This window comes from Poecilia reticulata, chromosome 6 (assembly GCF_904066995.2).
Source record: "Poecilia reticulata chromosome 6, P_reticulata-male-v2, whole genome shotgun sequence".
NCBI lineage: Eukaryota > Metazoa > Chordata > Actinopteri > Cyprinodontiformes > Poeciliidae > Poecilia > Poecilia reticulata.
The window spans coordinates 25,920,178-25,945,383 of record NC_088835.1 but is presented as its reverse complement, the minus strand read 5'-3'; the positions used below and the strand labels follow the sequence as shown (position 1 = coordinate 25,945,383).

The 25,206-nt window shown below is 36.5% G+C and overlaps 2 protein-coding genes and 1 long non-coding RNA gene across 10 annotated transcripts in view; 1 reads left to right on the top strand and 2 right to left on the bottom strand.

The window, feature by feature from the left end:
- tjp1b (tight junction protein 1b) overlaps window positions 1–2,721 on the bottom strand; it is a 107,183-nt gene extending 104,462 nt beyond the window's left edge. For 4 of the 8 annotated variants that reach the window (XM_008411994.2, XM_008411996.2, XM_008411997.2 and 1 more), the window contains exon 1: window positions 2,221–2,720. In XM_008411994.2, the coding sequence (XP_008410216.1) occupies window positions 2,221–2,659 (439 nt within the window). In that variant the 5' untranslated portion in view covers window positions 2,660–2,720. Of the gene's footprint in view, window positions 1–101; window positions 234–2,220 lie in introns of those variants that run through there. The other 4 variants (XM_081608265.1, XM_008412003.2, XM_008411999.3 and 1 more) reach the window with 3 other exon arrangements.
- A 98-nt stretch (window positions 2,722–2,819) lies between these two features.
- On the top strand, window positions 2,820–10,630 carry LOC103466441 (uncharacterized). Its single transcript, XR_014087938.1, has 3 exons — window positions 2,820–4,028; window positions 7,394–7,642; window positions 10,407–10,630. It is a non-coding gene; the product is annotated as an uncharacterized LOC103466441 (long non-coding RNA).
- The window catches only part of duox (dual oxidase), a 27,629-nt gene continuing 7,980 nt past the window's right edge, over window positions 5,558–25,206 (bottom strand). The window contains exons 10-33 of the mRNA XM_017305203.2: window positions 23,503–23,605; window positions 23,260–23,432; window positions 23,002–23,177; window positions 22,142–22,260; window positions 21,926–22,063; window positions 21,730–21,846; window positions 20,270–20,469; window positions 19,850–20,035; window positions 18,609–18,834; window positions 17,821–17,914; window positions 17,566–17,741; window positions 16,467–16,536; window positions 16,303–16,344; window positions 14,936–15,114; window positions 14,621–14,851; window positions 13,127–13,226; window positions 12,393–12,442; window positions 12,186–12,313; window positions 11,848–12,001; window positions 10,687–10,919; window positions 10,443–10,601; window positions 9,156–9,311; window positions 7,478–7,606; window positions 5,558–6,580 (exon numbers count right to left, since the gene is read on the bottom strand). Of these exons, the coding sequence (XP_017160692.1) occupies window positions 6,458–6,580; window positions 7,478–7,606; window positions 9,156–9,311; window positions 10,443–10,601; window positions 10,687–10,919; window positions 11,848–12,001; window positions 12,186–12,313; window positions 12,393–12,442; window positions 13,127–13,226; window positions 14,621–14,851; window positions 14,936–15,114; window positions 16,303–16,344; window positions 16,467–16,536; window positions 17,566–17,741; window positions 17,821–17,914; window positions 18,609–18,834; window positions 19,850–20,035; window positions 20,270–20,469; window positions 21,730–21,846; window positions 21,926–22,063; window positions 22,142–22,260; window positions 23,002–23,177; window positions 23,260–23,432; window positions 23,503–23,605 (3,462 nt within the window). The 3' untranslated portion in view covers window positions 5,558–6,457. The remainder of the gene's footprint in view (window positions 6,581–7,477; window positions 7,607–9,155; window positions 9,312–10,442; window positions 10,602–10,686; window positions 10,920–11,847; window positions 12,002–12,185; window positions 12,314–12,392; window positions 12,443–13,126; window positions 13,227–14,620; window positions 14,852–14,935; window positions 15,115–16,302; window positions 16,345–16,466; window positions 16,537–17,565; window positions 17,742–17,820; window positions 17,915–18,608; window positions 18,835–19,849; window positions 20,036–20,269; window positions 20,470–21,729; window positions 21,847–21,925; window positions 22,064–22,141; window positions 22,261–23,001; window positions 23,178–23,259; window positions 23,433–23,502; window positions 23,606–25,206) is intronic.

Sequence of the window (25,206 nt, the reverse complement as noted above, 5' to 3'; positions counted from 1 at the left end):
CTTGTTGGAGCCGTGGACAGTTGAAGTTTTGAATTTTATCCGATCCCTAACGTTTACCCGTGACGTATGTAAATGCGCCACTTCGACGCTATGAAACTTACCGGAAGTTGCCTGAGCTGTAAACAACCGTCCTCCACTAAGAAGAGAGAGGTGCAGAGCCGAACGGCTGTTAATGTTAATTTAATATTTGGAAGCGTGACCAACACGGACTGAATGACTGCGTTCACTTCCTCCGTCGCCATTGCTAAAACTGCGAGAAACTACGATTTTAAAACAGCGCAGAAAATCTACGTCATCGTTTACGACTGCTCCTTCTGCTCGCTGATTGGCCCGATCGAAATTCTACCGGAGAAATCCAGGATTCTTCCAGGATTGGTCTGTACTTTGCTCCATTCATCTTACTGTAACCGTGACCAGTAGCGATGCTCGATAACTGATACCACTGATTTCCTTTCCGAACCATATGAATAATAATAACGGAGTAAATCTAAAATAAGAGTTGCTGTTTTATAAATATGGGTCATTCAAATAGAAATTCGGAGTAAAATATTTAGTTAAACAATTAATAATAATAATAATAATAATAAAAACTTTATTTCAAAATGTATTTATTTTTATTGAGTGTGCCTGGGCTTCTTATGGTGAAAGGAAAAGTAGTTCCCCACCAACCATCTCAGTAATATAGTTTCTTTCTACTGTATTTTCGTTAACCTCAAATAACTGAAGTATCAAAAGTATCAGTGTTTTCAAATAAGAATTGATTTTAGAGCACTTCTGGTATCCCTGTCCCTGCTGAAGAAAATTGTCCCCCTCAGTATGATGCTTTAAATAGAACATCTTCTTTTTTTCTTTTAGTAATGGCTTTTTACTCTTCCATAAAGTCCAGTTTTGTGGATTGCAGGACTAATAGTTGTCCTGTCAACAGATTTCCACCTGGCTCTCTGCCGCTTCTCCAGGGTTACCCTGGCCTCTTGGACTTTTTTCTTCACATATGCACTATTTTGTGTTGGTTTAATACATAAGGTCCAAATATAATCAATGTTTTAAAGGTCTAATACTTTTGCAGGTCACTGTGAGTGAAACGGTGCAAACTGCTGCCACGTCAGGCCATATGTTGTAGCAGGCTAGTTAGCAGCGCTGGCTGCTCGGTAATCCCCTCAGCCACCCAGATTTAAGAGGCTATTTTTGCAGACTCTTAGTCTGAGTCTCTGGCTTACTGATAAGTAGTTTTTCTGTCTTTGTCATTTTTCTTTGTTTTGCTTCACATGGTGAGTTCAATGCGACCAAAACTATGTGGCGATTAGGCCTGCAGTTTACCATTATTTTAGTCATCAGTTATTCTGATGATTAAATTCAATATTCATAAATACTTTATTGATCCCAAAGTGAAATTAAATGTTGTTGTAACTCATATTATTTTAAATTATTCAAAGAGGTATTGCAGATGGTGTTGGCCGTTGACAGGAAAGATCTCCTGTAGCGGTCTGTATTACAGCGATTTTGAACATGCCTCTGACTAAAGACACTCTGTTTTGTTCGATTAATAATTTCTTTTTTAAAATGGTGCATTCTGCAGGTTTTTCATTTAACATCTTAAGAATTTATTTTTTCTAATATTAGAAATAATTCAATCCGTTTTTAAAAAAGGAAAATAATCACTTGTTGCCTGAAATGCATTTTGTTACAGTAACAAATTTTTCTGGACAATAACTCATCCCAGAAATTTTTGTGATAAAAAATATCGTTTTGAGACCATTTTTAAGCAATACAATATGGTATAATAATGCAATAATATGTTGTCAAAGATGAATAAATTCTAATGAACATTTAATAGTAGAACTGGAAGACACTTTAAATATCCAAAATAAACAAACAATACAACAGACACAACAAATAAAATGAATAAAAACAAAATTATTTTTCAGAACAGGGCTAGCTGAGATCAAAACACCAGACTGTAGACTTTTGTCAGCCAGATTTTGATAGAGAGAAACAATAAATCATGTAAATGGGAATTATTGAGCCCGTTTTAATTTATCATGCGATTAATTGATTTATTGCTTATTGCGACAGGCCTGCTAATAAATTGTTTCAGCTCTTGTGCACAGGCCGCCCGTATTTAACAGGTGCCTGATTAAAAAATGGAACAGCACTGCTGATGCATTTTCTTTTTTAGTCTGGTGGTAATTATCAAAAATAAGAGCTACTCCATCTGTGTACCTTCTCCATCCAACAGGAAGCAGGTCAGCAGGCGGGGACACACCTCCTCCAAAACGGAGCAGAACGAGCAGAAAGCAGCAGGCCCTTTAGAGGACAGGTGATTTAGGAACACCTCCGCCCGTCCCCTGCTGGACTCCTGTCCCAGGATCTCCTTGTACTCCACCAGTGAGAAGACCTTGTCGTACACCAAGTAGGGCAGCACGGCGTTGACATCCAGCTCACTGAGGATCTGCTCTCTGTGCTCCTTGAGGATCTTTGCCGCCCATCTCTTCCTCTTCCTGGTGCATGGCCTCTTGCCAGATTTCTGCTGCTGCTGCTTCTTCTGCTTCTTCACAAACCACTTCTTGGAGCCGCTGCCAAACATCTTCAAGTCGTGAAGGCCCACCAAAACTTCTCCCACCGCTCTGTCAGCACAGCTCCCAAAGGAGAGGAAGTGCATATTTCCTGCCAGCGTGAACACTCTGCCACATATTTCTTTGAGCTAACCCTTTGTTGTCGTCTGAGTCATTTATCTGGGGCAGGAAGAAACAATCTGGACAGTAGCTGATTTTTAGCTGGGTACTTAGCAGCTCTAAGAAGATTAACAGCCTCTTAAGTACTGCCATGCACACTGCGCTACGCTCCTCACACATCCTAAACACGTTGTGCATTGTCTCCTCTCTTGTTGGTAGATTACGACATTCATTGAAGCAGACTTTAAAGTATTATGCAAAATTAACATTTTGCACATTTTTGTACTTCCATTTGGGTCTCAGCTGCTTCTAAAAACAGTCCAAGTGCTTAAAAGAGCCACCCAGATGGGGATCTTTTGGCAATAAGTTCATGTTAAATGAGCAGTTTCAAAAACGTCTGTAAAGTAACATTACAAATCAGCAACCCCAGTGAAGCCCAAGACCTGTTACCTAGCAACACCAGTGGAACTCTGTCCGTCACCTAGCAACCTGAGCTGAGTTTCAACATGATTGGTCATCTGTTGTTACTGGTGTACAATAGCTGCTGGGAAAAAACAACAACAAGCGTTTAGTTTTTGAATTACTATCCAGAAGCCCTAACCTTTGTTCCATTCTTGTTGGTTGTGCAGGAGGCTACACTTAAGCTTATCAAAGATCTAAATTTTGCAAGTTTTTATACATCCATTTGGGTTTGAACTGCTTCTAAAAAAAGCACTTCTTAAATACCCATGCAGTTGGGGGGTTTTTTGGCAATAATTTAATATTTTTTCGTGTCTGGAAAATGAGTCATTTCAAAACCTACCAATTGTAAAGACACATTTAACTGGCACTGTTACTTAGCAACCAAAGCTGAGCTTCAGCATGTTTGGTCAGGTGATTTTATTGCTGTATGCGCTGCACAACAACTGCTGGAAAAGGCTAGTGTTTTGTTGCTGACTTTCCATTCAGAAGCTGCATTCTTGTTGGTTGTTGTGCAGGAGGCTCTGTTTCTGCTTTTCAAATATGTACAATTGTGCATCTCTTTGCAGACATTTTACTTTAGGCCACCAGCAGATTGTTTGGATTTAAAGTGACAAGATGCCCTAAAATGGCTCAAAATAGGCAGAACTGAGATGACTAAAATCTATTTTTTTAAGAATGATTTTGTGCAAGAAAATGTAATGAATATGTTTTGTTTAGACCATAGACCTGTCCTAGCCTGTTCAAGGAAACATATCAGGTCACCTTTAAACCATCAGGCTTGAAAAACCATCTGTATTCTTCCTTTTCCTTCCCAGTTCCTTCTTGGAGAATATTTCAGAAGTTATTTTGGTCCTGCTGACTGGCCCGAAAAGCTCCAGGGACTTTGAAAACAAGGTTAGTGATTCAACTCCTCCACTCATTGTGGAAAACTTGTGTAAAGTGAATGAGACGTACAGCTAAGGTCCCTCCTGAGCAAGAAAGTTGCAGCATTCATCAGTCCATTGATCAGCCCTCCAACAACTTCACCTTCCTGGTTATTGCTGTGAATGTGACACCCGATTAAAGCAAGATTAAAACCCGTTCCCTATGTGCACCGACCCGTCACGCTGAACCGCAGAGAAGCATTTAACATGTAATTGGATGGAGCAAGGGCGTTTAAAGGGGGAGCTTAATGTATTGTACTGAAAATCTATAAAAATAGGAATAAAAGCAGCACAAATCGATATGACCTTGGACCAAATTTTTATCCAGCTGCTGTGACGGAGGTGAGGATGAGCGGCTCTTTTCCAGAAGAGGGTGCCATTTGATCAGTCGGTTTCACTTAAACTAACCAGAAAAAACTCACAATTATTATTATTTTTTCCACATAGAAAAAAACTCATTGGGACTAAAAATGTGCGACCAGTTCAACTTAATATGAATTTACAACAAATCAGTATTTATTTTACTTAATACTCACTTCTGCTGAGACTAAATTATGTTTAAAACTGAACGATTTTAGGTTTGTTTTTAAAATTTATATTATAAAGCTGAGTTTAAATGTATTTTAAAGGAGTTGATGTAAAAGGCCCACTTTATTCTAACACCCCTAATTAAAATTCAACAAAATCAGTTTCCTACATAATTTTAAAAATATTTAATTCACATTTCACAATTATTTAACACATATTTTGTCTTGTTGCTGATCACTTAATCCTAGTAAAAACACACACATATATATTTAATTGAGTCAAAAGAAAAAGACAAAAAAGTCAGAAAAAAAAGGAAAGGGGAAAAAGGAAAAGAGAAAGAAAAAAATGCCAAAATAGAAAAGAAAGAGAAAGAAAAGAAAATTAAGATAAAAGGAAAATCTCAAAAGAAAAAAATAAAAAAGACAAAAGAAAAATAAAAAAGACAAAAGAAAGAAGGAAAAAGAAAGAAAAAGCAAAAAATAAAAAATAAAAGCAAAGAGAAAGGAAAAGGAAAAAGACAAAAAATGAACAAAAGAAAAAAGAATCAGGAATAAAGGGAAAAAAGAAAAATATAAAAATCCTTCTACATGCATGTTACTATAAACCCTTTTTCTTAATCTGAAATGTGTTTGATTCATAAACAAACTGATCTCCAAGTCAGTGAAACAATCACCAAGCATAACAAATATCAAACTTATTCCAGAGAATAAGCAGGACAAAGGCTGCTAAGGTTGAGTAATTCACATAATTACACGACACACAGAAAACTGCAGACTGTTGGAGAGAATTTAACATTTCAGTAGAGCGGCCTGCCTTATCAGTCAACCAATAAATCCAATTTATCGGTTTGGATGAACTCGAGTGCAGTTTTAGTCTAAAAGGGAGCTGCACCAGAAGGAGCCGACGGCAGAAATTTGAGAGCCTTCGCTGCACAAAACCTCACAGGTCATTACATAATCAAACCTCCCCAAGTCAGATGAAATATTTTATTACGGGTTGAACACAAAGAAACAATTAAGTCATGATTTTAAAACATACTCCAAAAATTCACACAAGTATATCTGCATAGTGAAGAAACTGATTTAAAACAAGTTGGTTCATTTGCAAATGAAAGTGGTTTGAATCCATTTACATCTACAGCAAACAAATAAATTACTTACTCAACTGCAAAAATACAAAATCTCACCAAGTAATTCTGGTCTATTTTTTAGTGCAAGTATCTTAAAATACAAAAAATGAGACAAAACCCGACTTAGAAGTAACTTTTCAGCAAGATATAGGAGCTTGTTTTAAGTTAATAATTCCTTATTATTGATTAAAAAAGTACTACTTTCATTCGCAGATTATTTCCTTTCTTCCTTTTTCTATATTTGTATAACATATTATTATTTCACTTATAAGAAAACATTTTATAAATGAATATTAAGGAATTTTTGGCCTTAAACAAGCTCCTGTATCTATTTTTTTTGTTTTTTATTTCCTTTATTTAACCAGGTAAATCCCACTGAGATCCAGATCTCATTTTTTCTTGCTGAAAAGATACTTGGAAGTTAGTTTTGTCTTATTTCAAGCATGCTAAGATATTACTAGGTTTTTATTACTTGGTATTTTGTATTTTTACAGTGGTCATGAATAGAGAAAGTGAATTATAAAAAAAAAAATGCATTCCTATGACTTTGAACAAGTTAAATATTCCTGCTCCTGATTGCAATCAATGCATGAATGTTTCTGATTAGAGAATAAAGCTGCAAATAAAACATGTTTAATTAGGTGGATTAAAATAAACTTCAAGCCAAAAACACCAAAAACCTACTGCAATGGTTGTAGCATTTTTGCTGAAATATTGTTATTTATCAATAGTGTCAGGACTGATCAGAAGTTTTCATAGTGATGCATGAAGTAGGCCTGATCTCTCTTGTTCATCTTCTGACACGCTTTCTCCACGTTCTTGGTCAGTCCAGGCGGTCCGCAGCTGAACACGCCGATTTTACCGACCTGAGGAAAAAAAGATAAAGAACCATGAAGCTTCAAAAGTTAAATATGGTTGTCCAGGCTTCATCATCTGGGCGAGGATTTCCTTTGCAAACACACAGAATGCTGCAAAATATAGAAACATCGAATTTCATATTTTTATTTTCATTAAATAAAAAGACTATTTTATTTAATGAGGTTAACTGAAATGAATAGAATAAAAATATTTTATTTAATCTTATTAGATAAAGATTTTATTTAAATATAAAATATTTAGATTTTTATTTTATTTTTTCTCACATTTATTTATTATTTCAATTTATGTTGTGCTTTCTTTCGTGCAAAATGACAATGAAAATAATTCTTAATCTATTCAATAATTATTACATCCATTTAGCATAAATGCTGCCTCATACTTTCTGATTTTAGTTAGAAATTAGTTCTGTGATGGAAAATGTGATCAGGTACTTTTTAAATCTGATCTTGAATATTTTACCAGATAAAATTTTCCACTACAGTCCCCTCTTTTCATAAGACAATGTCTAATATTTTTATATTAATCCCATCAACTTTCATTTAACCTTCAGAGTTTCGATTTTTACAGCTTCCTTCTGTCTTTTTCTTGTCGAAAACTTTTCTATTTGTAGCTTAAGAAGCAAAACAACTTGATAAACTCGACTGGCAGCCGATCAGAAAGATGAACATGACAAATAATTTCCTGAATTTTCCCTCTGTGGGACAATAAAGGCTTTTTCTGTCTTACATCTCCAAGTTATTTAAACTTATGTTTTATAATAAAAACTAAAATAATTTTTAAATGTAAACTTTTTTTTCCAGTTTTTCTCCTCTTCCCTCTGAGGTCCCTTTAGCGCCCCCTGGCGGCCCTCCCCACTTTGAAAAACGCAGTGACAGAGCGCTGACCTCAGGGTGAACTTCCTGCAAAGAGCTGAAGAAGGAGACGAAGGGCGGACGCCCAAAGTGAGTGACGGAGCGCAGGCCGGTGAAGAGGCTGCGGTTCCACACCTTCTGAAAGTGGCGCTCACACACGTACTGCACAGAGGAGAGCAGAGCAGAGCGGTCTTAACGGTAAAATAAACAATAAACTGAAACAGATCAAAATTTTACATGATAATTCAGCTGAAATACAAAACATTTTTAAAATAAGTATGCAAATCTTTGAACTCTAATGAGGCGTTCAAGTTACCTGGGAAGTGGGAACTCTGAGCTACTTTCTACTTAAAGGAGCAGTACGTGTTTTCCAGCCACAAAGTGCAATTTTATAGCATAATCAAGTTACTGTGTTACCTTCAGTTGTTATAGAAATGCCATATAGAGCTCTGGATAAAATTGAGACCACTTAAAATGGTCAGTTTTACTTTTTATAGGTCTATGTTTGAGTAAAATGAACATTGTTCTTTTGTTCTATGAACTACTGACAACATGTCTCCGAAATTACAAGCAAGAATTTTTTTATTTGCACAAAATGAGACATGGTCAAAATAACGTAAGAGATGGAGTCCTTTCAGACCTCAAATAATGCAAAGAAAAAAAGTTCATATTCATTTAGAAACAGCAAAACTAATGTTTTAACCCAGGAAGAGTTCAGAAGTCAATATTTGATGGAATAACCAGCAGGTATTCAACAGGGTTCAGTGCAGTGGGCTCTTGACAAAGTTGACTGGCAGTCAAGTTTATCTTTATCTAAGATAAACAGCCAAATCCCCCCCCAAAAAAAACAATTATAGCAAAGTGTAGACTTATTTCATGTGACTGAGGCCAAACTGTTGTGTTCACAGCCAAACAGACTTTAAAAAGAAACTGGAAGAAGAGTTAAAAATAAATAAACCATATAAAAAAATCTAAGAAAGAAGTGGCAACAATTTATCCAGAAGTTAATATAAGTTAATATAAACAAACCTCTATTATCATAATTATTCTTTTAAAAGACAAAGAAAGTCAATCGGTAAGTCATTTACCGAATGACTTAAAAGAAATTTGACTTCCTGATTTAACTTCTTGAAATTGAGCCTCTGTCTCTTTAAGAAACTTCCGCTCTTTCTGAAACTCTGCTTTCAGGAAGTCATCACATCATGGCTCCTCCATTAACCCTTTAACAAAGTTTTTACCAGGGATTCACTGAGAAGCACCTGGTATAATGAACTCAGCAGATGCTCAGTTCCATCAGGTGTTTGCTAATTGCTGCTGGCTAGTCTGAAGGAGCCGAGAGGGCGAGGGCTGCTCTGTGAGGCAGAAGCTCTGACGCCTGAAACCTGAATCTCCAAGCAGGCGCTGCACTTCGAGGGCGGGGCTAGGTCCACCCAGGTGTTTTCCACAGCTCAATGGTTGCCATGGAGATTAACAGATTTCTCCAACATGCATGGAAGAACCAAAGCAAAACTCCAGATATGTTTTTGATGCGGGAATAACATTAGAACATGACGTAAAGCTAAAAAAAGTGAATTTTACATAATACAACCCCTTTAAAACAGTGAAACGTCAACATGGCGAAGCCCATAAACACTGTCTGCTGTTACCAACGTAATTGTAAGCTTTAGCCGCTTCCCACTAGCAAACAGTGGTTGTGCGGTGTTAAGCTCACCAGCATGGTGGTGCGCAGGTCGAACTTCTCGGCCACCTGGGTGATGTACGTGTGGACGGAGACCAGCTCCTGCGTGTCCATTTCCTCCACCTCCCTGATGATGTCTGAGACCCACTCAAACTGGCGCTGCGTTCGGGTCACCCAGATGAAATAAACCTTCAGACGACAGATGTTACTGAGAGGCTTTACGGATCAAATTAAATATGAGTTACAGCAGTTTCAACACTTTCTGAGAAACATTTTATTTATTTTAACTTTTTTGTAGAAGCACCTCTAATGATTTGTATAAAACTTTGCAGCAAATTCAGTTTTATTGAAGAAAAAATTGAAAAAACCCCCACCCACAAAATCTTAAATATTTTTGTCTAGTTTCAATGACTACTTGAAAAAGTTCTAGTTTAACTGACTATTTCACTTTAAACATGAGAAAATGTCATGAAAGAAATAATCTGCCAGTGGAAACAGAACTTTTAAAAACAATATTAAGGAATTGTTTACCTAAAACAAGCTTCAATATCTTGCTGAAACGTTACTTTTAAGTTAGTTTTGTCTTAAGATGCTTTCACTAGAAAAAATACTTGGTAAGATTTTGTGTTTTTGCAGTGTTTCCATTTTGAATAGAACTGAACAGAAACTGTACTGCAAAAACACAAAATCTCTCCAAGTTTATTTAGTTCAAATATTTCAGTAAACTGGAAATAATACAAGTACATTTTCAGCAAGATATGGGCGCTTGTTTTGTTTTACTATTTCCATTAGTAAATTTTTCAACTTCTGACAACACTTTTCTAACATCTGCAAGTGAACTAGTACTTTTAAATTATTGACTTAAAACAAGCTTCTATATCTTGCTGAAAAGTTAGTTTAGTCTTATTTTAAGTGTTTTTGGTTATGTTTTAATTTTGATATTTAAAATGTCTTCCTGTTTGAACTTATTAATCATTGAGAGAATTAACTTCTATTACCATGCAATTACCAATATATTATTTGAAATTTGTCTAAAGATAGTAATATTATAATTTATCGCAATAATTATTGGGACTTTTTTGTTATTGTGACAGGCCTAGTTGGTATGTAACAAAGGACAAACAGGCATATTCAGTAAATTATATATTAAATTATATGTCCCAATTAGGCTAATTTGAATATTGACAACATTTTACTTTCTGTGCTATTATCATTATTATTATTTTATTGTCATATTCAAATTTTAAATGTCATGTTTATAATCTGAAGTTTCTTCTTCTCCAGAGGTGCCATTAAAGATGGCGGGTGGCAGTTGCAAACCTTTTTACACAGAATCTTGGACTTGATGGAGGACTTGAACACCAGGTCCTTGAGGATGGAGGTGAACGGTGTGACGCCGATTCCTCCTCCCACCAGAACAGACACCTCAAAGTCGTTCCACTCCTGATGGCCTTCGCCGAACGGTCCGTCCAAGTAGAGCTTCAGATTAAAGAAAATCCCTTCATTACTGTCACAAAGGGCCAAAAACCATTAAAATTGGTGATAAAGCAGCAAAGAGGCGTACTTTTGGGTAGGAACCAAACTCCAGGAGGCTCTCCTCGGTGTAGAGCTCTCTGAGTCGACTGGTCCAAGGTCCCACGGCCCGGATGTGCAGGCTCAGGTTCTCCTCATGAGGGGCTGAAGTCAGAGTGAATGGGTGGTACTCGTCTGTGCCCAGCACCAGGCAGGCGACCCGAACCCACTGGCCTGAACGGTACACGAAGCCCGGGGGACGCTTGAACTCCAGATGTGTCACGCCTTCGGGAAGGACAGCCGAGAGAAGCGTTACATAGAGTGTAGATAAGAGATAAGAATGAGAAATTAGTTTGTTTTAAACGGGACATATTATGCAAAATTCACAACTTTCTATAAAAAAATAAAGATCTTTGGCAGGCTCATGTTTTTTGGTATCTGGAAAATGAGCGGTTTCAAAAACCTTCCAATTGTTACATCATATTTTAGGGTCACTGCGTCGTTACCTAGCAACACCAGCAGAGTTCTACACGTTACCTAGCAACCCAAGCTGAGCCCTAGCATGTTTAGTCAGCTGGTTTTACTGCTCTATGTGCTGTACAGTCACTGCTGATTATGGACTTATCATCCAGAAACCACTTGCTTTTCAAAGTTGGACTGCTGTAAAATTGCGCATCTTTTTGCAGTCATCTTCACCGGCGAGTGTAAAAGTTGAGTTTGAGGAGCGTGGCCAGCAGCTTATTTTTCATTTAAAGTGACAAGAGACCTTAAAACAACTTATTCTGAAAGGAGCTCAAAATACACTGCAAAACAAGAAATCTTACAAAAATACTCTTTTGCTTCATTTTTTTGTGCAAATGAGAAAACTAAAACTAACTTACAAATAATTTTTCAGCAAAATATATAGCCGTTTGTTTCAAGTCTATAAAGCCTTAGTATTGATAATAATTAACAACTATTTCCACTGGCAGAATTTTTCACTTAATACATGGGAAAATGTTTGATTATAAGTGACAAAATTTAGTGTTTTTTATCAATAAAAAGCACTAAAGCACTGGCAGAACTAGCCAGACACGAAGCCCGTGTCTGGCTTCGTGTCAGACACATTCTAAGAATGATTTTGTTCAGCAACAACAACAACAACAAAATTAGCGAACATGTTCTTTATTGCCCTAATAGGTCACCGTTAAAGACGATAAATTAAGAATATCACCTGAAGGCAGCAGCTCAGCTCTGAGAACAGGGATCTCCACCTTTTTCCTGCTCAGACTGATCAGTTTGTCCAGCAGGAAGAGCAGGCTGGGCGGAATCAGGTAGACGTGGAAACGAGGCTCCTGGAGCAGAGCGTAGCTGCCGTGTATGACCGTCTGATGGACACACACACACACACACACACACACACACACACACACACACACACACACACACACACACACACACACACACACACACACACACACACACACACACACACACACACACACACACACACCGGTATCAGACAATCATAACTGCCTCCCCCGGAGGGATTTGAGCTCAGAAAGTGCTTACCAGAATGTACACAACAACGTAGAGGTAGTGAGTGATCCAAAACCCACGAAAACTGATGCGACGGAAGTAGTGGGAGGCAAAAACGTACATGAATGCAAAGGCAAAGAGAAGCAGGACGCCGGTGATTCCTACAGGGAAGGAGAAGGAAAAAATGACACAAAAAGCTCTGACAAAGATCTAAACTTTAAAATTGGATTAAAAGTCTACCTGGAACTGTCTGAAAGAACCACCAGTACCACTTAGGAGGGATTTCAGACCTAAAATGGAAAAATAACAGTGAATTACTTAAATCGGTGTTTTTCAAAATAGGGGCTGTAGCATGGCACCATGCTACAGCCCCTATTTTACACTGATATTAATTTGTTATAAAAGTATTACTGATTGCACTTTAAAAATTAGGTAACTTTATGTTATTAAAGGTAAAGTTTAAACAGTAATGATTTCTTGGTTAATGCCAAGTTGTCATAACAAAGACATTTTGAATAATGTCAACTTTGTATAAAAGTGTCATAATTTACCGAATGACGCTTTATGACAACAGTCATAAATATTCATGAAGGCTTATTGATGTTCATAACATGTGTCATGTCATGTTTATGAAAGTGTCATGTCAGTCTTATTCACACCCCTTCAAATAAAGTGTTACCAAATAATTTATTAAAATGCTCATCGTCCTGACGGCTTATTGTCAAATTTATGAAGCTGCTCTGCTCCCCAAGCTAGCATAACAACGCAAAATGGAAAAGCTTTTGTCAAGAAAAAAAACTGAAAGGACCCTAAGAAAACTCACAGCCAACTAAAATGAGAAGGTATGATGCAGCATTTATGCTAAAAAATTTAACAATGAGAAAAAAACAACATTGTAAAATGGGTTTGCTAAGGGGGAAGCTAATGCTAATCTAAGACATCTCCAAATCTCTCAATGAAATGTGTAGTCTTGCCCATTGTTGACGACGACGTTTGGGAACAGGCAGGACAGGATGCTGAGGTCGCTGGTGGAAAACATGTAGATGTTGACCACATGGCCCAAACTGTGAGCAACTGCAAAGGAAACACAAAAACCAGTGAGAAGCATATGAAAACAGCAACAACACAATGACACAAAAACCAGCAACACATGAGCTCAACGACATCCACTGATTCACATTTTCACTGGGAAACTAGAGAACGCTGCTTAGTCAAGAAATAATAATTAAACAGTGACTGGTCCTCGCTTCTTAGCTCAAAGTCTTATCCTGGTTAAGAGAAAAGACTTTAAACCTCTTTTGTCATGCCAGATGTCATGCAAGAAAGCCATCTTGTCTCATTTTAAAGCAAAAAAGATTAAATACGCCCTTGAAGGATAAACAACTAAGCCCTGGAAAACATTGGCATATTTGATTCAATGATGCTACAGGAGGAACACACCGCAGTGATGAATAAAACCCCGTTTAAGAACTTAATGATGCTGTTTTCAGCACAAAGAGCCTGAAATAAACACAGCTCTCTAGTCTAATTGAACAGCATTATTTGGGGAAGTGAATGCTCAATAAATTGCTAAATTTTAAAGATAAATGTTTTGTTTTTTATGCAGAAAAACTTGCAAGACCATCTTAGAGGATGTAGGTAAAACATGGAATATCTGTTTTTGCACCTTTTTTGGAACATGTTATGTCGATCTGTATGAAAATTTGGCTAGCTGACATGTTTAAGTGAAAAATTTATTAATAATATACAATTACAGTGTGAAAAACAATTTCAATTCTGACAAAAAAAATCTGGCAAATAGTTGCCATTTGCAGCACAACCAGGCAACTGTGTTACCTTAAAAAATTATATCAAACATAATTTGAAAAAATTTGACTTTCCAATATAATGAAGCCCTAGGTGGAAATTCAACCTGTAACACTCTTCCGGCATCAATCACCAAGCCTTCACCTCAGCCAATCAGGACGCACCACCTCTCTACCTCGATCCAATTACCTGGCAAGAGCTCCTTCAAAAGATGAAGCAACCACAGATCCACCTGGTTCTACAAAAACTACATCATCATAATATAAAGTTAAGTGGAAATTTTAATATTTTAAAGATAAAAATGAAAATAACTCATATAAACACCACAACTATGAAATAACAAAATCGGGCAAAAAAACAAATTTTCCAAATAATTTTGTTTTCAATACAACATTTATGAAACTTTTAACAAAAACAGCGGGCGATTTATTTATTTTTTTTGGTTAAAACATTTTTGTTCTTCATTCAGTGAAGCTACTGAAGAATAGAGAACCCAGAAATTTTACTCAACTAGGAACTAGGACATGAAAAGTGAAAATATTCCTAAAGGTAATTTTTTTCTAAAAAGTTACTCAGTTAAATGTAATTGATTAGATGTAACTTGCTGCTACCCGACTGACAGTAACCCACATGTTTTTTATCATTAGCTCCTCCAGACTGACCTGAGAGGACGATGGCCGTCATGGCCATGATGCGGTGCAAGTCGATGGCAGCGTCGAAGGGGATGTAGCGGTTCAGGAAGGTTTCTCTCAACAGCGTGATGAGGTTTCGACACACGGTGAGGAGGATGTAGGGATACAGGAAGGAGATTCCAGCCGCTGTGCCGCGAGCGACTATGATGCCCATCACAGTGGATTCAGGCACTCCGGTGGCTTCAGCCTGAGAACTGTAGACTGAACACAGGATCTCAGTCAACCATTTATTCCAAGGTTTGGTTCACGTCTTCATGTTTGAAAACTTAGATGTTTTCCGCTCACAGTAGCATCTCTCAGTGATCACACCAGCTGTGATGCCAAACACGACGATGAAACAAACGATGTGGCGGCGGTAGTTCTCGATGAAACGTTTGAACTGCTGGACTTTCTGCTGCACGGGGTTCCGGATGTACTGCTCACGATTCGGCTTCACGTAAACAGTTGGGGCTTTAACGCTTAACCTGCAAGTAAACAAATCAGTGAGATGTTTTTTAGTGATTATCTAAGTTTATACTGGCTTACTGTCTGCGTGGGAAGAGTTTTCTGATTGTGAATAACACAAAAAAAACAGACTGTAATGCTGTTTCACCGCTTTCTCTTTTTACAAAATTGACCAAAATGTTTGTTTAAAGTGAACTTTTAAAGGTGACCTACTAAGGTGAAGATGGGCAATACAAAATTTTTTGTACAAAATTTTTCTTAGATAATGAGATGTTAGTCTGATTAGTTCTGGCTATTTCAAGCTCCTTTCTGAATGAACTGTTTTAGGGCCTCTTGTCACTTTGAATAAAAAAAAAATACTGCTGTCCCCTAACAACATTTACACTCACACATGGCTGCAAACAGATCTACAATTATTCAACTGTACATCTTTGAAAAGCAGAAGTAGAGCCTCCTGCGCAACCTACAAGAATGCAGCAAGTGGTTTTTGGATGGTAAGTCAACAACAAGACACTTGTCTTTTCTAGCAGCCATTGTACAGGAAATACAGTGGTAAGACCAGCTGACCAAACCTGCTGGAGCTCTTTTTGGGTTGCTAGCTGATAGGTGGAGCTCTGCAGGGGTTGCTAGGTGACGGGCAGTGCCGGCTGATTTGTGACGTTACATTTGAGAGGTTTTTGAAACTTTTCAGACACTAAATATCATTAAATTAATGCCAAAAAATGGCTTGTTTTTTTAAGCATTTGCAACCTAAATGAAGTACGTAAAAATTACATAGTAATAGTAGAAATGGGAACAATACAAACAAACTCTAATTTTCATTTATTGAATACCTTAAAAACAGTGACGTCACACAACTTTCAGACTGAAATGCAACAACCAATGACATGTAAGATAACCAGAAGCGTAGATTGGCCAAGAAAATCTTGCTACTTTCTTGATATTGTTAAAAAAAAGTACTAATTTCAATGGCAGATTATTTAATTTATACAATACATTTTTTCCAATGTTGTAATTGAAATAATCTCCAGTGAAAATAGTACTTTTTAATCAATATTAAGAGATTATTGACTTAAAACAAGTTCCTACATGTTGCTGAAATGTTATTGTAGTGTATGAAGATTTGAACTAGAAATCTTACACAAAATCTTGGTAAGATTTTGTGTATTTTTGCAGTGCATCACACTGAAATCCGAAAACTGACTTACTTTTTCCGTCTTCGTAGCTCCAATCCATCTGATTTACTACTGCTGTAATACAAATCAAATAAAACTGTTAGCAGCTTATGAGCTTTCTTATTTATATATCTTGCAGTCAGTAGTATTTGTGTACTTCCTGTATCAATAAATAACAGTTTGTCCTACTTTCTTACCCGTTTGCTGGAAGGATGAAGGACACTCTCTGGTCTCGACTCAGGCGTTTCTTCCCCTGATTCTCCATCCCTGGAAAGACAGAAATGGATCCGATAAGGACAAAAGACGAATAAAGGTCTTAAAGGGGACCTTTATACACGTTTTTATACTTCCATTTGGGTTTCTACTGCTTCTAAAAACACTTTTAAAAAACCACCCAGTCATTTATTGGCATTAAGTTCATGCTTTTTGGGCTGTTTCAAAAACCTTAAGAATGTAACATCATAAATCAGCAGGCACTGACCTCTCACCTAGTAACCTCAGAGAAGCCCAGCCCGTTACCTAGCAACCTCAGAGAAGCCCAGCCCGTTACCTAGCAACCTCAGAGAAGCCAGCCCGTTACCTAGCAACCAAAGCTGAGTTCCAGCTTGAGGTGGGCATTTATTGAGTTATTAATGATTGTGATAAATTTCTCAGTATAATAAGAATTTTGATTTATTGTTGTTACAACAAATTCCACTTAGTGATTTTTAAAACCTCCCAAAACTCTCTGTATTGTTGGGAGTGTTGGTTTTACTTTTTCTCCACTGTCTTTTCAATTAAAGTATAATTAAATTTGAACATATGTGTGCAGTTTAGTGATACGAGTCACACTTTTTATGTGACTAGTGTCATAAAGAGGCATATTACAAATGGGATGGAGCAGTATTTGTGTTTGATGGATTATGATTGATGTCAGAAACATACAGTTAACAAAAAAAGATTAAATTAATAGTTCTTATTGTCACTTCAATAGTACCACTAAATATTGTGATAAAAGTTTACATCCATATCGCCCTCCTCTAGCTCCATCCAGCATGTTTGGTCAGTTGGTTTCCAGTGCAAGTGAAAGCATTGAGTTGGGGGGCGTGGCCAGCAGTAGCTCATTAGAATATAAAGTGACAAGAGCTTATTCTGAAAAAAGGTCAAATTAGGCAAAACTGACTAAAGTTTTATATTTATATACAAGAGTGATTTTGTCCAAATAATGTGATGAACATGTTTTGTATCACCCTTAGAATTATCCTAATCTATATTAGCAAGCACGATAGGTCACCTTTAAACCAAACTTTCTCAAACCTTTGACATTGAGTTGTGCGAACTGCAGCTCCTTCTCATGGTCCTTCAGGAGCGAGTGAAAGTCCCTCCATGAGATTTTCTCCTTGTCATCAAACCCTGCCGCCTGCATCATGGCCTTGATGCCGTCCTCTGCCTGTGTCTTTGACAGAACGCCGTTGGAGATTTCAATGAAAGACCTGCAATTCATCAAAAGGGTAAGGACAAAACAGCCGAGTAAACTCTGTCCAGCCATGAAAAAGATGAAGCTGCTGAAACCTGAGCATCCTGGCGAATTCCTCCTTCGATAAGCAGCCAGTTCCACCAATGTCATTCATGGAGAACATGAGCTGGGATTTTTCCTCCGGAGACCCTGGAGTTATAAACACATTTCACTGCAGTTCCTATAACTAAACAAACAGGTTCACCTCATTGTTCCCGGACCAGGAAAGGGAACTCATAGGCAAAATTAACCTACTTTTGTAACAATTTAAACATAATTTTACCTAATGTGGGTAAATGCTAGATGTTATTTGTGAAAATAGACCGATGTACAAAACTAGAATAAAGTGTATAATTTCCAAAGGCTTTTGCAAACTTTTGCTTGCATTCAATAGGACTCCAATGAATAAATAAGTTTGTTGATTATGTCATAAATTAAATAAAACTTAGCATTACATTAATATGTATTTTTTCTTAAAAACAGACTGAAATCTACATCAATTTTATAAATCTTAAATAATTATAATAATTTATTTAAGACTTTAAGAATTACTTTAAAAAGTGATTCCTTTTTAAGTAATGGCATTATTACTTAAATAATCACCATTTTATGTTCACATCCTGTAATATCAGTGTATTTTCAGATATTCATGTTTTATTTTTAATTTATTTGTGAAATACATAAACACAGTCCGAAAACATGCTTTTTTCTTGCATTCTTGCATCTTAGAATACTTTAAAAATAACCAAAAATTAATTATTAACTTTCACAGACTGTAGAAAGCCAAAAATTCAGCTAAAAATTAATCTAAGATGCAAAATCTACTTGTTACCACTGCTGTTACCTTTCATAAAGATGACTATGACATCAAGAAACTCCTGAAAAGAGAGGTAACCGTTTCCGTCTTTATCAGCCAGCGTGAACATGGAGTCCACAAACAAAGAGTCCGGTTTCAGTCCGAGCGCCTCGGCAAACTCTGACGCCGTCAGCTCGCACTGCAGAACCTCTCGGGCTCGCTTACTGGAGATGCCGCTCATGTCTCCAGCATCACACTTCTCTATTTCCAGAACCTGAGCATCAAAAGAACAACAATGTTATTATTATTATTATTATTATTATTAGCTATTATTATTAGGGTTGAAACAATTAATTGGATTAATTGGATTCATTGTTATCAATCGGATTAATCGCAAAGACTCAATTAATTGTTAACTAGAGTATAAAGACCCAAAAAGGTTATTTGTTCAAAGAACAACATACTCAAAGCAGTAAAAAAAGCCAAAAATAAGTGGATAACCGAAAAATCTGCAGAATGTGCCATTTTGTTAAACGATTAATCGATTAAACTTAATAATTGATTGCTAAAGTAAGTGTTAGTTGAAGCCCTAGTTATTATTTGTCATCATAGTGTAATATTTCCAACATTTCTAATATTGGGATAAAAAAAGGCTTAAGTGGTTAAATGAAAAATCTGCAGTATGTTCAGTTTTGTTATACGGTTAATCGATTAATCGTCAGAATAATCAATCACTAAAATAAGCTTTAGGCATTATTTGTCAACATTGGAGATAGTGTAATATCGCCAACATTTATAATATTGGGATAAAAAAAGTGTAAGTGGTTAAATGAAACATCTGCAACATGCGCCATTTTGTTATCTGATTAATCATCAGAATAATTGATTAATGACTAAGACTTTTATTAACGATTGTTTTAGTATTTGTCATCATAGTGTAATATCTCCAATGTTTCTAATATTGCATAAAAACAGCTTTAGTGGTTAAATGAAAAATCTGCAAACTGCCTTCTTGTTATTTGATTAATTGATTAATCATCAAATAATCGCTTACTACAGTTGTAGTTAGTTAAAGCCCTAGTTATTATTTGTCATCAGAGTATAATATCTCCAACGTCAGCTGAGGTTCAGCCCAGACCTCGTCACATCAGAGGTCAAACCAACAATTAGTTCCTTCGGCCTGAGGTTTGACCTCAAACATGACTTGACGATATTTTGCGGGCGAACTTAAAACTGCTCCTGCTGCAACAGAGCAGCGTGTGAGGTAAATATCCAGAGTCTGATTGCACCTTGGAGAAAGCGTGGCGAATGAAAGTTTCCACAATCTGAGCCCTCTGCTCTTTGGTCAGCGCCTCCTTCAGCAGCTCTCTCTCTCTCATCTCCTTCACTCTAATCTCCTGCCTCATGTCTTCCAGCTCCAGGCGCACGTGGCTGACAAACTCTGAACGTTTGCTCTCATCATCAAAAAACAGCACCTGGATGTGCACACGCACGCACACCCACACACACACACACACACACACACACACACACAGAGCACAAAAGATAAAAGTGATGGAGATCAGGTATACCTGCAGAGTCATGCTTAGATCAGGGATTAAGCTGGCAGCAACACTAAAGCAAAGATAACTTTGCTTTGTTAGATATAAATCTGTCTGCAGAAGATTAAACTGGACCGTGGCGTTTTAATCCGGTCGTCAGCAACTTACCAGGTCGTACTCTTTTGGTACTTTGAGCAGGAGAGATTTATGGTGATGACTGCTGGAGAGAAAGATGTCCAGGTGGTTCTGGTTCCTCAGACTGAGGGAGCGGTGCACGGCCCCGGATCCGTCCAACACCTGCAGCCTCCTGTTTTCGATCTCCACACTGACTGGATGCAGCGGTTTTCTACGGCCCTGCCACTCGTACGCTGCAGCCAAGAACACAGGAAAAAGATAAATACAGTAAGATACAGGGCAATTTAAATGATCAAGAGATAAAAACCTCTTAAACTTTACTGAATTTTTATGTTACAGCCACAAATGTCATAATTTTTTATCTTGGATTTTATATCAAAGAATCTGCAACTTGTGGCTGTTATATTTTCTTAATAACTTTGGCTAACAATTAAAAGGAACAAGTTAATGTTTTAAATACGGACATAATAAATTCAGGGTTTTTAACCAGTTTTCAAATTCTTTCTGCAATATTTGCACTGAATTTTTACAAGAATAACAATAAATGTACCAATAACATTTCTTTACATTTGCTTTTCTTCTCATTAGTTTGGAATCTATGTGCTTTTCAAAACATATTTATCATCTGTTTACCTTTATTTTAAATGCTAAAAATAGAAATAAAATTCTGTTTTTAAAAAAATGACATAAAATTTCTTATATTATATAATTCAAATCCAGTTTCTATAGAATATTAAATCTACTGTTGAAAGAAACTCTTGTTTACCGTTGTTGATAGGGAAGAGGCTACCGGTTATTTTATTAAAAATGGTCACATTCTGTAGAATTTTAATTTAGCCACTTAACCTTATTTTGTACAAAATTATAAATATGTTAAAAGATGTAAAACAAATAATTAGATAAATAAAAATTTAAATTTTTGCTTAAAATCTACAGCTAAAAAATCCTTTTAACATCAACATGTGAAAATCTTTCTGCTTTATTTAACATTAGTAAAGCGTAGAGTTTAACTTTTTTAAATTAACTAATTAATAATTGAATAGCGAAAGTTGCTTAATTGAACGATTTTGAATTATTTTTTTACAGAATTTGAACCAGGTGAAGCTAAAACTAGACACTTGAGGAGTTCTGGGTTAAACATGCTTACAGACAAAGACGGTTTTTGATCTTAAATTGAACATTTATATATTGTTTAACAGTCTATCTACTCCAGATGACGATTAATTGATTGCTAAAATTGTTGCCGATTATTTCAATTATAGATTAATCACGATTAATCTGATTAATCAGATTAATCAAGCGCTAGTTGGGAACAAAGTAAAAATGCTGAAGAAGCTTGACAACTTTAAGAATCTGAGTTTAATTATTTGTTTCTAATTTCACATGGTTTGTGTTTTGTATGCTCTTTTTTAGACAGACAAAAACAAACAAAATCTGATTCTTAATCAACCAAAACATCACAAATAAATGCTAAAACTCCACAGATTTCCTACCAGCAATTCCCAGAGTCGGCTCCTCTGTTGTATTTCCTGCTTTTCCTTTTCTCCTCTGAAACTTTTTGTACCTGTACTTCCGAAGGCATGCCACCAGACAAGCCACCAGAAAACTCACTGGGAAGGCAAAAATAATTAGCTTCACTAAACATAAACTGTTTCCAGGACGCAAACAGAGAGAGATTTCTACACTGACCAAGAGGGAAGAGACACATAACAATGATGGCGATCCCGAAGCCGGCGTGGCTCCCATCAAAGTAGTCCAGGTTAGTAACGTTGGTGCACGGATGCAGCATCGATGCATCCAGCTGCGCAGGCTGAGGACAGGGATCACCTGGAAGCAAGACGGCTTTTCTATAAAAACACCTTTAAATTTTAAAAAATGACAAAACAAACGTGTTGCAGTTTTTACCCTCCGTCCATAAGAACACGTTTTCTTGTAAATCGGTTTCCTCTGCACTTGTGACGGCTATGAGCACATCCCGATATGTGAGACGGCGAATCGTCTGGATCTCCTCATCAGTAAACAAACTGAGAAGTAAAAATACATTACTACACTGCAAAAACAACAAATCTAATCTAAAATCAAGTATTTTTTGTCTAATTTATAGTTTAAATATATAAATACATTTCAAATAAGATAAAACTAATTTACAAAAAACTTTTCAGCAAGATAAGTTTTAAATAAATAAGTTCTTAATATTTATAAAAATAAAAGTACTACTATGACTGGCAGGTTATTTCACTTACAAAAAGACATTTTTTGCATGTAATAAAGTAAAATAATCTGCCAGTACTTTTTCACAAATATTAAGAAACTGTTGACTTCAAGTCAATAATTTCTTAATATTGATAAGTGATAAAAAAGTTGATCAATGTTAAGTAAATAATTCCTGAAAAATTGCCTGAAATGTTCAATACTTTCTAAATGTTGTAGGGAAAATTGTTTTTGTATCTAAAATTTATTTATAACATTTATAGGAAAAGCCTAAATATGTAATGAGCTAATATTTTTTAATTTTTATTTTTTGCATTTTTTTTCAAGGCTCCAAAAACATCCAAGTTCTAAAAAAAAAAATTATTATTTTTGACTGGCCAGGCTTTTAAGGGTTAAAAAAACCCACCTACGTCTTGCTGAAAATTTACTTTTAATTTTGTTTTGTTTAGTAAGACATTTGCACTAGAAAACCACTTGGTAAGATTTTGTGTTTTTTTGGAGACGGTGGTGATATTAAAAGTGTCTCCATCAGGGTGGGAAGTGTTGAACGTTACCCGTTCTGCTTGTTCTCGAACCAGAAGCGGTCTCCGTTTCTGACGCGTTCAAACTGATCCAGGATTATGGCAGAGAAAACCGGACCGGGTCCGTCTGTGGACTCCAGCAAACCTCCAGGGAAGAGCTCCAGTTTCGAGATGTCGCCGCCGTACAGCTCCGCAACGTCGCGCAGCAGCTGTAGAAGCAGAGTTACGTTTAATGCATTTCATCTGTGTTTTTGTCCATGAATTCATCTTTTCAGAGGCTGCAGGTGAGACCTGCGGGTTGTTGCTGCTCAGCTCAGGGTTAATTTCCTCAAACGTCTTTACAGGAGGCAGATCCAGAGCTCTTCTCGTCTCTGTGTAACTTTGCAGACCGAAGTCTCTCCCTCTCTGGATGGTCAAAGCCACCAGATCTGTGCGGCTGAACCTCAGCGGTCCATACATGAAGTCTGTGAAGGTGGAAACAGCGTTAAGACGCATAATGGATGTTTCAGTATCAACAGTTTAAAAACTGAAAACCTCTGAGGTCCTCCACAACAATGTGGTCTTCTTTTTCTGCAATCTGAGACGCCATGCCCATCAGAAGCTCATCCACATCTTGACTTGTCTTCATGTTGGCACTCTGAAGAAAACAAATATCTTAAAAGGCGACTCTTCCTGCTTTCTTTAACAAGATAGGATCAGTCTATGGGCTGCAAAACAGCATTTTTTTTTTTTTTTGCGCAAATTCATTCTTAGACAGTGAGATTTTAGTCTGATCAGTTCTGCTTATTTTGAGCCGTTTTCAACATTTATATTGCACACGAAAATGGCTGCAAACAAGTGTCCAGTTATACAGCTGTATTTACATCTTTGAAAAGCAGAAGTGGAGCCTCCTGCACAGCCATCAACAATGCAGCAAATGGTTTCTGGATTGTGAACCAACAACAAAACACTTGTCTTTTCCCACAGCTGACCAAATATGCTGTAGCCCATCTTGGGTTGCTAGGTAATGGGCTGGGATTCACTGGGGTTGCTAGGCAACGAGCAATGCCTGTTGATTTGTGATGTTACATTCTAGAAGTTTTTGAATCGGGTCATTTTCTAGACACCAAAAAAAACCATTAAAAACATCTGGGAGGTTTTTTTTTGTTTTTTTTAAACTCTTGGCTGTTTTTAGAAGCAGCTGAGACCAAAATTTAAGCACATGAACATGCAAAATGTGAATTTTGCACATTATAATCTATTTTAATCTATTTGACATCATTTTAAAATGGTTTCTATAAATAGTATAACAACTGTGGGATATATTTCACTGAGATTAGAGGATGTTCTAATGGTACAGTGGATCTTGAAGCTGCCACAGTTTGTCACATTATAAACACAAACTTCTGTGTGTTCTATGTAAAAAAAAACTACTGTGTGTTACTCTATCCCATCGCCTCCTCATAAAATGTTAAAATGTTTAATAACTGAATATTTCGGCAAGGCTATACATCCCAAGTTTATTTTCTTTTACGTTAAACGATACTCAAACGTTCCTTCAGGACGTTCAGAAGCTAAAATACCAACAAAAACTTTCTTTCTTCTGCAAATCGTAGATATTAAAGACATATTTATAGTCTAAGTAATTCCTTGGAGGGGTAACTTGACATTTTCCCCATTTATCATTGAAGAACCTTCAAATTATCTGCATTCAGCAGAACTTAAAGGTCCATGATCTTTCCCCAAGGCATACCTAAACATTTCCTCCGTGTTGACTCAGGGTTTATCTAACAGCGCTGCCATTATTTTTAAACTTTACTTTTAAAAGCACAACAGCAACATCTGTAAATAAATTTGTGATTAAAATAGAAGCAGCGTTTTTAACAAAGTTTACATCAACCATCTGCAACCGTCTCGGCCAAATGAAACAAATATGATCGCTAAAATAAATGTTCAATATTTTTAGTTATACAGTTGAAACCAAAAGTTTATATACGTCAAATAAAAATACACACACACCTTTTTTCTCACTCTGAAGTTAAGTCAAACTTCTCTGGTTTTAGAATAGTTACAATCACCAAAATTATTGGTGATTTCATGATTCTTAAATGATTCTGAAGGCATTAATAAGTAAATCTATGACATTATTGTGGCATCTAGCAAACTGAATTAATTTTGGTAATCCTAATTGACCAAAAACAAGAGAAATTTAGTCGGATTTAACTTCAGACAGTGAGAAAAAAAATGTACCTGTCTTTT